We start from the raw sequence: 12210 nt of genomic DNA, 5'->3' as shown, positions 1-12210 counted from the left end.
GGATTCTGCTCCAACGTGCTAGCTTTTGAATTTCCACCACGTAAAAAGCGTTGGACTTGCCATCGTGAATGATCTGAGAGGCTACCATGAGGAGGAGGACGTGTCACTGGACACTTGCTCCATCATGGCGGGGAGGACGGGATGAAGTGAATTCCCTGGAGATGTCGGAGTGGGCCTGCTGTGTTATGGGACGCCTTTCTCCGGGTTTTATCCTGTATAGGAGTTTAATTCTGTTTATAACCAAGATGCCATTGAAAGTGTGGCACTGCAGAGAATGGTCAGACATTAAAGGAACTTGGAGAAAAGTGGGCCTGAGGTCCAGGAAACCCCACCCTCCGAGTCATTCATTAACCACGTCTTATTGGGCATCTTCTATGCAGTCACCACCCCAGGTACTGGGGCCCCAGCAGTTGCTCATGAAGACAATCAACAGAGTGAATAGAGCTCCCTATGGTGAAAGTGGCCTGGAGTCAATAAAGCAGGCCCAGGAGGCAGGAAGTGCTGCAGCGGGAGCGCCAGTGTTGAGTCCCAAGGTCAAAGGAGGCCCACAGGGAGGGTGAGGGGACCCTGGGAATGTGGAAGGGACAGGAGCTAGCAAGCCCCAGGACATGAAGTGGGAGTGCGATGGTAATGAAGAATGAGGGCGTTTCAGTTTGGACTCCTTCAGAAAGCTACGACAGTCCTTCAGAAGTCGAGACACTCGGAGTTTCTTGCACATCACACACTCGAGGTCCACTTGAGGTCAGGGAAGTGAGCAAAAGTGTTGGCTCTGACAATGGGGGGGTGCCTGGGGTCACTGGGCTGGTGATGCTGGGGTCATTTCGGTAATTTTATTTCCACTTTTTATTCAATAATCAGGAGCACAGAAAGAAGTGTGTTTTTATACCATTGCATGTGCTACATTATCTCTCTATGAAGAAGAGGTGGACTGTGGCCTATCCAGCTGTCAGGCACTTTCTGGGCCCTGGGGGCTGGTGTTACTGCCCAAGGTGGGGGTCATCTGCCTGCCGCAAGACATGCCAACAGTCAAGAGGCAAGGCGATAGGAGAGAAAGGACTTTATTACAGCTTGCTAGCAAGGGGGAAGATGGCCGACTAATGTCTGAAAGAACTAGCTTACAGAACAAAGACCACAGGCCAGGTATATAGAGGGGTGGTCTCCGGGTGGGGGCAGACATCTATCCTATCAGGAACTATAGTCTTTTGTTTTACTGGATATGCATCAGAGACCAGAGCAATGCCCTATACCCAGATCTTTCAGTTGTTATTGATGATGGCTCTCAGCATAGGCTCTCTGCCTGGGGGTCATCACATTCTTAAGGAACTCAAAAGAACAAAGTTATCAACTTATAGCAGCTGGGAGGGGCCATAAAATCCACAGAGCATGTCCGGGTTAGTTAGTCAGAGATCATTCAAAGTTACAATATGGTTTCTTTCCTACAACATGGCATCCCTTATGTCAACCTTATGTTGAGCCAGTATCACTGGTGCTCCTTTAGTTCTGGACCCTGCTCCCTCCTCACCTGCATCATAAGAGCCTGGGGCTTGGAGCCACACAGAACTGGGTGTGAGACTTGGCCCTGCCACTCAGACCATGACCTTGAGTGGGTCATCTCACCCCTCTGAGCCTGCTTCCTCATCTGAAATGGAGACAATGAGAGTAGCTTCCTCATGAGCTTTGTTGGGACTAAATGAAGAATTGATGTGCAATGCTTAACACAGCGAACAGACTTGACTCCATATATATGAGCTGTTATTCTAGTTCACTGCAGTACAAAGCTCTTGCTTCACAATAATCTTGGGCCAAGTTTAATTTGGAGAACTCAGCAAATCAAGAATCTGGGCATAAACAAAATCAAAGAACTTTAAGAATTCCATTGTAAATATGTAAAAATGTCAATTGTGGGAAATTATTCATTTCTGGGTGGTTCTTGATAAATGATGGGCCACTGCTTTTCACGTTGGGTATTTATTCATGTTTCTGGATGATGAAGTTGAATGGCAGAGTTTTTTCTTTCTTGTCTTCTGGCGTGTGTCGATTGTCAACAGCACTGAGAAGTGAACAGATCTGAAGTAACTCCTCTGTTTAGAAGCTTATTTGATGTTCTATGAGTCCAAGTGTTAGAAACTTGATTCCTCCCTTTTAAAAAACCTGCATTTCATGATTCTCTGGTAGGATAAGATGTGAGAGCCTGAGCCTAAATAATTTACTCATGGCCCAGCGTGAGTTTCACCTGCCCCTGTATATAGAGAGAGAGCAGGTTGTCAAATATTATCTCTTTCCCTTGAAATCTGATTAGTCTACAGCAGTTTACTTTACATAAATAGGGCTGTCTGTGTGGGGTTTTTGAACACGGGTCTCCTTTTATGTTTAATTCAACATGCTGTTTGTAAAAACAAAATGTTTATTTTCCCACTGCCACATGAAACTTTGCAATTCCTGAAGGAAGGATTCCAGTGTTATAACTTTCCTTTAGGATCTTAGCGTCACCTCTATTAATTTCCTTAGGTGTTACCTGATGATATAACTATGTGCATTAGAAATATATCAGGTTGCCTCATTTTTATTCTGGAATTGATTAAGACTGCTACAGGAAGCTCAGTCAATAGAGACTAGAGTTAGGCATCAACAACCTTGGGTAAAGGGAAGATCATGAGTCCCTCTTAGGGGCATGACCTTGGGCAAGTCAATCAATTTTTATGACTTTATGTCCTTATTTGTAAAATAAGAAGGTCAAATTGGAAGATAACCAAGGTTTCACCTGGGTCTCAGACTCTATGAGTCCATAGTACTCAGGAATTACAAGTTTTATTTCATCATTGTAAATTTTTTTCCAAATAAAGTGTTCAAGTTTAGGTTAAGTTGAATACTAGTGGGCCCAAAGTGCATTTTAGGGGGCTGTGGGGGGAACTAACTGAAAGAACAATCCGGAAATAAAGGATATGTTTAAACTCTTCCATTCTGAGGATTTTAGTTTTGAAGGGCACAGCATCCCATCTGGGCTGCTAACCTGGCCCACTGGCTGTTCTTGTCTCTCTCTCTTCTTTTTGATGAAAGATATAACCAGAGTCACCCCTTTTTTATTTTGGAAGTAAAAAGAAATTGGGGGAGTTATGTGGGTAAACATGCTATTCTTTTATTTCTTAAACATTATTATCTTTCTTTGGTGCTGATGAGCTAGAAATCCATTTCATTTTCAAGACTATAGGTAAAAATCACTTCCACATTTTCTAACATAATACTGTTCTTGAGTTTAGTTCCTGTAGTGCTTGGTCTCATCTTGAGTTGTCCTGAGGAAGTGGGAATGCCCCAGAAAGATGAGATGGGAAGGAGGGAAGGTGGGAGGAACGCAGACAACTAGGGATGTGTGTTCAGGGAACACCAACCGCAGAGCCTCATCCCTTGCTCGTTGGTCCACAGCTTCCGAGTCAGTGTATGTGGTCTCCCTGCAGTCCATGAACTCCCAGGGGCGGAGTCAGCCAGTCTACAGGGCTGCCCTAACGAAGCGGAAGATTTCAGGTATGTTTCTGAGGATGCTTCTGGTCAAGCCGTGCTCTAGGTGTGAATGCAGTGTTGTTTCCAAGTGATGCTGACGGGGTGATGAATTACATGGATTTTATTGAGTATAAAGGAAACAACAGGGCCGACTTGGTCATTTTGGACGCAAGCGTGTTTCTTTTATGTTCAGAGGCTAGAGTGTTCTTGTGATGAAATGTATTTCTCTGTATGTTTTGAATGGCTTTACTGTGCTGTAGGTTTGCCAAGATAGGAGCAGCCAAGTACTTATTCCATTTAGGCACAGTCTGATCCATGCATAAATTGGCCTCGGTAACAGATTGTGAACAAAGAGAAACAACAGTGGGTGTAGAAGAGGTGGCATGCAAGATATGCACTCAAACTTTATTTCAGCTAAAATTGTGTAAAAATGGCATTGAGAAGACAGAGCAGAAGGTGGCAATGGCTTGCTGATAGCCTGATCATTGGTCACTTACTAAGGGATACTTTTTTCCACATCCGTTCACAGATATTTTTTGTATTACTTATATTTTAACAAATTACATATGCCTTTTTCTGGATCATGTGCCTTAATTTAAAGAGGCAACCTACAGCATAATTATTTTCACGAATTCACAATTTATTTGTGGATTATAATTTTATATAATATGTGTTATTATATTATTACATATATTTGCATAATTTTATATTTTTAATTCTTATAATTTTTTACATTGTATAACAGAAGTCTCACATACATGTTGTTTCACTTTTATTATTCATTAATTGCTGCTATCGAAGAAGTCCATATCACTTTTCTAACAGGCTAAATAATTCCACCCTCCCCTACCTGTAGTAAAAGCCACATCCTTTTGAAACATGGTCCCTGAAAGGTGAAAAGAAAAAACAAAACACACAAAAAACAAAACAAAAAACCCAAGAGACTAAAAAGCAAAATTAAAGACATCTTGTGAGTATTTAAGTTAGAGATTGAACAAAAACTATAAGCTTAATGACAATGATGTATCCTGTTGGAAGTTGGCAAACTGAATTCTATTTTATATCTGAATATAACTTGTAATCTGCCTCAGAATCACATGTTCTAAAATGTGAGGACATTGAACTCAATGTGATTTGTGCAGTTGTTTGAATCAGAATTTTCGTTTCATGCCACAAGGGCCAAGGAAATGCTCTGATTTGAGCTTTTCTTCCCCTAAACTTCTGCTTCCTGTAAAAATTGCATGATTTCCCAGGAAATTACAGTGCATACTGGCAAAGCACTGAGTTACTTGGAGTATCTTTGGCCAAGGCTAAGTATACCTCTGGGACTGTTCTTTATGTCAGTTGAGTTGGGCAGCTTTTAAATCTCCTGCCAATTTCTTAGACTGTGTGAGAAGAGCAAGAGGAGAGACTAGGATTTTCTACATCGACCAATCAAATAATTGCTTCACTTTCTGTTCTTTTCATGTTATCTACATTAAGCATAAGCAATTAAAAAATTATACAGGGTGAATAATAAACTCTGGGGGCCCAAGGAACTCAGGGCAGAGCCTGTTGTTAGAGACAGCCTTTCCATGTGTCCCATTGTCATTTCAGAAGAGGATGAAATGGACATGCCTGAAGACATCAACGTCCGGGTTATGTCATCCCAATCTGTGCTTGTAGCCTGGCTGGATCCTGTTTTGGAAAAACAGAAGAAAGCTGTTGCGTCAAGGTACTTTTCCTTGTTTCTTTGTCTTTATGTGTGAGACGTGTTTTTTCTGGCCCTGGAGAGACATGTATTTATTTGAATGATTGTATCTTCTGGCATATATGAAAGCTGGCCTCTTCTGTAGCTGAACGGCAGACTACTCCATGACAATCTAGCTGATCCCGAGTGTGGCCACTCATCTCCCGCAGATCAGGTGTTACCAGGGCCTCGTGTGATGCACACAGCAGGCCTGCACATCTCACTTGCTCAAATCTTGTGTCTGGAAATTTCCTAGATACTGTTTCTTTCTTTGTTGCTATTTGTGTTTTGCTTTGTCTCATTCATGATCTGTTCCCGTGCAGAGGATGTGAGTCCATCCTGGGAGGAGTCTTACCGTTCCTCCTGTTATTGGGGAAGAGTGGCAGTAGGAAGGATTTTTATGTAGAGTGGTGGACGTTTGTCTAATGCCTTGCACATGGAATTCCTCTTTTAGACATTCTTCAAACACTGACTTGCTTCATGTCCAGCTCATTTGTGCATAACAAAATGCACCGTATTTTCTCTTAAGCCATGACGTTATATTATTCCGTTTTTTACATTGATTTGCAAGAGCAATAGATGAAAAACCAATCACGAGGTTAAAATAATTTTTGTGTTAAAAAGGTCACTGGCGAATACCATTTCCAGTTAGTGGCAGACTAATATAGTCATCAAAATTTTATGTGTTAAATGACTGAATAGTTTATATAGCCAAGAGAAAGCCAAAGGTTTGGTGGCCTAGTCACTACGTCTTAATTTTTGAACCTATGTGCAACCAGGAAAAGTGAATATACTTTAAAAAAATGAAGGAAATATAATGCTGAGATTTTATATATATATATATATGCTGTTATTTGGATTAGATATAGTTTCTTTCACTGTCTGCTAGTGAAAAAAAGACATCTGCTTCTTTTGAAAGACTTCGTAAGGTTCATAGTGATTCTCTCCCTGGCCAGATGGTCTCCCCCAACATGAAGTGTTCCTGATTACCATTGGACTTTGATTTCCAACCTCTTGAAGAAAACAAAAGAGGGTTTGAGTTTGCTTAGCACAACTCTTGTGTTAGTTGGTGTGCCATGCCTGCAACTGAAGTCTTATCCTGACTTATTAAATATCATAATGAATAGCACATTTTTATTGCATCCAATGCTTTCTATTGCAAGGCGGTCTCAAAGAAAATTTCTTGGAAAAGAAATGCAGTAAATGGCATTTGCAAGTCGTAGAGTGTTGAGGATGTCTCCTGTCTGCGGTTGTTGAATATTACCATGTTAGGGCACACCATGTTTCTCTCCCTGATAATCACACACTAGAGTTCCTTTTATAAGCAACTCTATCCTGCTCTCTTTGTTACTCATTTTTGTTCCTTCTTGTAAGGTAGTAAGGCTACTCAAAACCACACGTCGCCTTTCCTCTAGAACCTATGGAAAACATGCCTGCTTTGCCATGAAATGAGTCTTCTTGTCTTTCTATTCTAGAAAGCCAAGATACTTTGGGCCAATTCTGGTTCGTAACACTGCCCTTTCCACACCACATGCATACACAAACATACACGCACACATCCCTGATAAGGTACTTGCCTTCTGTCCCTTCCCTTCTTAGTCTCTGCTTGATCTTTTGAGCAGTAAGACTTTTTGGTCTTGAAAAGACACTAAGCTCCATCTTTCCTGGCCTACTTCAGATGCCTTTCCCTGGAACTTAAGTTGATTCTGAGCCCATAACATAGGCAGAAATTTAGATTTTTCTCCTCTTTGATTTCTCTACTTACCTCCAGAAGTCATCACTTATGGGGAAGGAAAAACAGCAAGGAATCTAGTGTTCAGTTGCGGAGAATTGGTCAACTGGGTGCATTGTTGTCTTGCCTTTTCTTCTAGACAGTACACTGTGCGCTATCGAGAAAAGGGGGAGTCAGCAAGGTGGGATTACAAGCAGATCTCCAACAGACGCGTGTTGATCGAGAACCTGATTCCAGACACCATGTATGAATTTGCAGTCCGTATTTCACAGGGTGAAAGAGATGGCAAGTGGAGCACCTCTGTCTTCCAGAGAACGCCAGAATCTGGTCTGTATTTAAAACGGGCTTTGGTTTTTCAACTTGGGAATTACCCCTGAAATAAGATTTAAAGACAGTTTAATAAGCCAATAGTGATAGAGGCATTTTTTAAAGTAACGTTAACCCTAAATCTTGGAAGTGTTTATATGAACGCAAAGAACCTTCCTTGGGCCCATGTTTTATCCTTCACTGGCCGTTTTCATTAGCATGTTATTCTGACATGCGGAGCACATTAAATCGCAGCATGGAGTATTCATAAATCACCCGCGTGTGTGGATGCCCCTGGGTAATGCACAGCTCTGGAGTGGAGGAGAAACCCTTCTTTCCTAAGGCTGAGGTTGTATTTGATTCTTGGTGAGAATTTGACTCTATTCAAGGCTACAATTATTTTCTTTTAAACTATGTCTTTAAAAGCTTTATTAAAAAGAAGTGGGAGCTGGATTTGAATGTTCTTTGTATATTTCAATATTCAGCAATGAAAGAAATTCTGAATTCCTAAAAGCATTTCCCTAGATATGTCTAAACTCACTATATGAGTTGGTAGAACTGTCATAAATCACTATATTGCACAAAGAGCAAGTGAAGAATTTTCTCTCATGTATAAGAAAACTTAACACAGTAGCTCTTTAATAAAAAATGTGTATGGAGGGACCATAGGTCATATACTTTTAGAGTATCCACAAGGGCATTTTTAAACCTTGGATCCTGGTCCTTTTGTAGCTCCTACCACAGCTCCTGAAAACTTGAACGTCTGGCCAGTCAATGGCAAAGCCACGGCTGTCACCGTAGCTTGGGATGCGCTGCCTGAGACCGAGGGGAAAGTGAAAGGTAAGAACCTCATTCCTTAAAGTAGAAGGTGCACACGGGAGTGAAATGGCCCAAAGAGAGATGGTACCTTGACTCTGATAAACGCTGGTTCTAATGGCAGGTTTAGTGACTGCAGAAGCAATAAAGAAACAACATATGTATATGGGGTGCTAACTCAACGGACAAGGAGATTTCATGCAGAGTTTTCATTGTCAGGAAGATCCAGGTTGTCTTGAAGATGACTTTTCATCTTCCCTGTACACAGGGATTTTGGTGCTGCTATCAGAAGGGGTGTTTTTAATTGTATGGGTGTGACATCTTACCCTTTACCCATACAAATGACACCTTGTTATTATGCTATGGGTCATTTCATTGTGCTAGTAAGATGATGGAAACTAGGAGTGAGCAGGAACCCCGTGGAACCATAAATGTCTTAAACGGGGCCATAAATATTTAATGGGTTTGAAAATCAAGTCCTGTAATAAAATAAAATGGAAAATGGATTTTTTCCCTATTTGTCAGCCTTTTTAATTAATTATTTTTTCGGTTGAGGAAAATATGACAAAATAGAAAAAAATATTGTAGATTTAAAAACGGAAAATAGAATAAAATATTCACAACTAGTTAAATTTAAAAATAGTCTGCTGAGAATATTAAATAAAAGCACAAATCATTTCTTTTTAATGTGAAAACATTCAAAAACCTTTCAGAAGTCTGTTTGGAGATATTTTAAAGGGCCATATTGAGGTTTTCCCCTGACATCGTCTATATAAATGTATCCTAAGGTATTATTGTTACTCGATTTTGGAAGACAATTTTAATATGTCCAGAAACTGTGAACAGTTTGTGTAAGCTTAATGAAATCCAGAAGATTATCACTAGTCTCCTTTGAGAATTTCTTAATTGAAAAAATTGAATCATTCTCTTTTGTATTCAACTGTAAGTCATCTTTGCTGGACTGTAAGAATGTCTTTTGATGGAACAATAGAAGTTAAGGAAGGTAGATGTGAAATAGTATTTTCTAAACAATGCTTTCTCATTTTCAAGATTTTTGGGAATATATTGTACTATTCTTGCTCCTTTTTTCAGTGAAATAAATGAGAAACAAAAGAAGAGAAGAAATATTTAGTTGGCCCCTTTAGTCATTCTTTTTATGACGATTTGAACATTGGCTCCTTCTGTATTATTGTTGTGATTCTGAAAAGCCTTCTGAAAATTGAATGAAGACATTTTTTGGCTGACTACTTTTTTTAGTTATAAAAAAGTCAGTTAGAGGCTGGCCTGGTGGCATAGTGGTTAAATTCCCGTGCTCAGCTTCAGTGGCCCGAGGCTTGTGGGTTCAGATCCTGGGCTTAGACCTACGTACCACTCATCAAGCCATGCTGTGGCGGTGTCCCACATACAAAATAGAGGAAGACTGGCATAGATGTTAGCTCAGGGACAATCTTCCTCACCAAAAAAAAAAAAAAAAAAAAAGTCAGTTATTGCTCCTTTAGTGACATTATTACCATGCTACTTATTTTTTTTTCTTTCCTTCTCTCACATCTTAGTTTATATTTATAGCTCTTTCATGAAAGGAGCTCCCTGGTAGTCAATTAAATATTGCCAGAAATAATAATAGCTACCGAATTTTTATGTCCAAAAGAACTCACATGTCTTAATCCTGCTTAGGTAGTTAGTGGTGGGATTGAAAATTTATAATTATACTAGGGCATTTTTTATGTATGAGAAATATAAAACATAATAGAAAAATATCCTTTGACATGGTTAAATTTTTTCCAGATGAATTGAATCCATAAAAAAATCTGAATTACAAAATTTTATAGACAGTGGGCTCTCCTAATTCTTACTTTTGACCACCACAAATGACTAGTTTGTTCATTTTCAAAGGGAAAAGAATACTGTGGTTTTTTTTCAGACAAATGCTGCAAAAGCATTTTTGGTTGAAAGTTTTAAAATTAATGTCCTTTTTAAAGATTAGATCTTAGAGAAAAGAAAAGATCTTCCATGCTCCCCTAGGAAGTATGATAATTGTTTGGCTTTACTGTAACTCAAATTATTTTTCTTGATAAGTTTTGTAAATCTTGAGCTCATTGGGAGGAAAATAGGCATGACAGTTTTTAGTCGAGGCTGAAAATTATGCCTTGAAACATGGCTTCCTTATGTTACAGTATTTCCATATAAGCATAGAGATATATTAGCTCCTTGGACTGAATTTGCTGTGATTTTCAAAGTTGAAGGGTATTATATGTCTACAGATATAGCCAATTAAAGATGGAAACATTAGACAACGCATAAATCTATTACTTAGCAATTTTTCCTCTCAGTTTTAAATACTGTGAACTTTCCTGTATGCTTATATTCAGTAAGAACTTTTACAATTCCTACAAAAGTGAAATTATATTCAAAAGATGGAATTTATCTGGCTTAATATGCAAATAAAAATAGCCCAGATTAATAAATTGAAACTCTTGAAGGTGTCAGCAGCTCTTCAGAATTAATTCCTAGCAGCTGTCATTTCTTTTTCCATGGTTTCTTCTACTCAGGATGTTTTAATTCTGTCATAGTAAATTAGTAAATAAATACAATGAAGAAAAAACCCAAACGCAGTGTAAATATTTTTGGTAAATTGTAGGAAGACTGGGCTCCCGGGTTCCATATGTTTCATTTGCTGAAATAGAAACTTGCCAGCTAATGAACTCTGTAGCCCTGTCTGGTGGCCTGAATGAATGCTGGTTCACCTTCTACCGCGTCTTTACGCTCCAGCTGCTGACTTGACGTGCATTGCTGAGTATTAATTTTAGTAATGCACATTCTAATTCATCCTGCCCATACAGTCTGTCTGCTGGACACAGGACTGTTTTCAGTTTCCTCCTTCCAACCGTCTGCCAAATCATTTCAGAATACATTCTTTCATACGCCCCGGCTCTCAAACCATTTGGAGCAAAGTCCCTCACCTATCCTGGCGACACTACTTCTGCCCTAGTGGACGGTCTGCAGCCTGGGGAACGCTATCTTTTCAAAATCCGGGCCGCTAACAGGAGAGGAATGGGGCCTCACTCCAAAGCCTTCATTGTCGCTATGCCAACAAGTAAGCATTGTATATTTGTGGCTCTTTTTCTCTCTCTCTTCATTATTGCTAATTGTGGTGTGTTACTTTGAATCATGCTTTTGAGTTTAGAACTGCTCCGTTGATGATTTTTGGGCTAAGTTTGCATATTGATTCCTAAAATATTTTTGGGGTCCATTTAGAAATTAGTCTCCCCAAAGACTAAAATGATATTGATGCTAATAACATTAATTACTATGACAAATTACAATAACATGATATGTATTCATTATGTGATTAATCTTATGTCCCTGTGTAATTTGGGTTTATGATGACAGGGAAAGAACATTTTTACAAGTGTAATGTGACATTTTTAATTGTTAGCTCTTCAATTTCTAAATAGCATTAAAAATGTTTAGTTTGTATTCCATGATTTTGGAGGGCAGCTTTACTCAGAGGAATTTCAATTACCTTGTTTATCTGATCAGTATCAAAACCAAGCAGGTTAATAAAATCCAAAACTGGAGTGGGATGTTTTTGGACTGTGTTTTCTTTTCTGCTTCCCCACATTTCCAGCAGATACTGGTAGCTCTCTCCTTCGTTATGTACCATGAGGATCCAGAGTATACTGCAATATGAAACAGTTCTGTCCTGAAGAAACTGAAATTGATGAAGTTTGCTCCCTCTGGATTCCCCATTGCTATATAAATTCCCCTCCCCTTACAGCATCCTTCCTGCATTCACTCTTGCTCTCAAGAATGGGTAAATTGTAGGGTACAAGTGATACAATGCTTTACCTACCCTAGGAGTCTTTTTATTTTAGGCCTTATTTTGGAATTACAAATGTCTCCATTATTAAAGGGATTTCAGGAATAAGGGGGAAGCAAGTAAGGACATACTGGGGCGATAGAGAACTCTTTGGAATGGCTCAAAAATTACAAATTTGTTACTCGCCCCAGTCACTTGCGAGTCACACACAACACATCTCCATATAGTTTTGAATATAGATCATTCAGCATTTTGTACCAGTCTTATATGTATTTCTTGCGGACATTGTTAAGAATGACTATATCTATTACT

At 39.4% G+C, this 12210-nt stretch overlaps 1 protein-coding gene across 1 annotated transcript in view; it reads left to right on the top strand.

Moving 5' to 3' along the window:
- FNDC1 (fibronectin type III domain containing 1) overlaps positions 1-12210 on the top strand; it is a 101664-nt gene that overhangs the window by 48906 nt on the left and 40548 nt on the right. The window contains exons 6-10 of the mRNA XM_087425072.1: positions 3421-3519; positions 5092-5209; positions 7096-7283; positions 7995-8102; positions 10984-11172. Coding sequence (XP_087281198.1) covers positions 3421-3519; positions 5092-5209; positions 7096-7283; positions 7995-8102; positions 10984-11172 — 702 coding nt within the window. The remainder of the gene's footprint in view (positions 1-3420; positions 3520-5091; positions 5210-7095; positions 7284-7994; positions 8103-10983; positions 11173-12210) is intronic.

The sequence above is a fragment of the Ceratotherium simum genome, chromosome 38 (genome assembly GCF_057802395.1).
Source record: "Ceratotherium simum simum isolate JZ-2026a chromosome 38, ASM5780239v1, whole genome shotgun sequence".
In the NCBI taxonomy this organism is placed as follows: Eukaryota; Metazoa; Chordata; class Mammalia; order Perissodactyla; family Rhinocerotidae; genus Ceratotherium; species Ceratotherium simum.
Note: the sequence above shows the minus strand (reverse complement) of the source record. Positions and strands in the feature narration are given on the sequence as shown.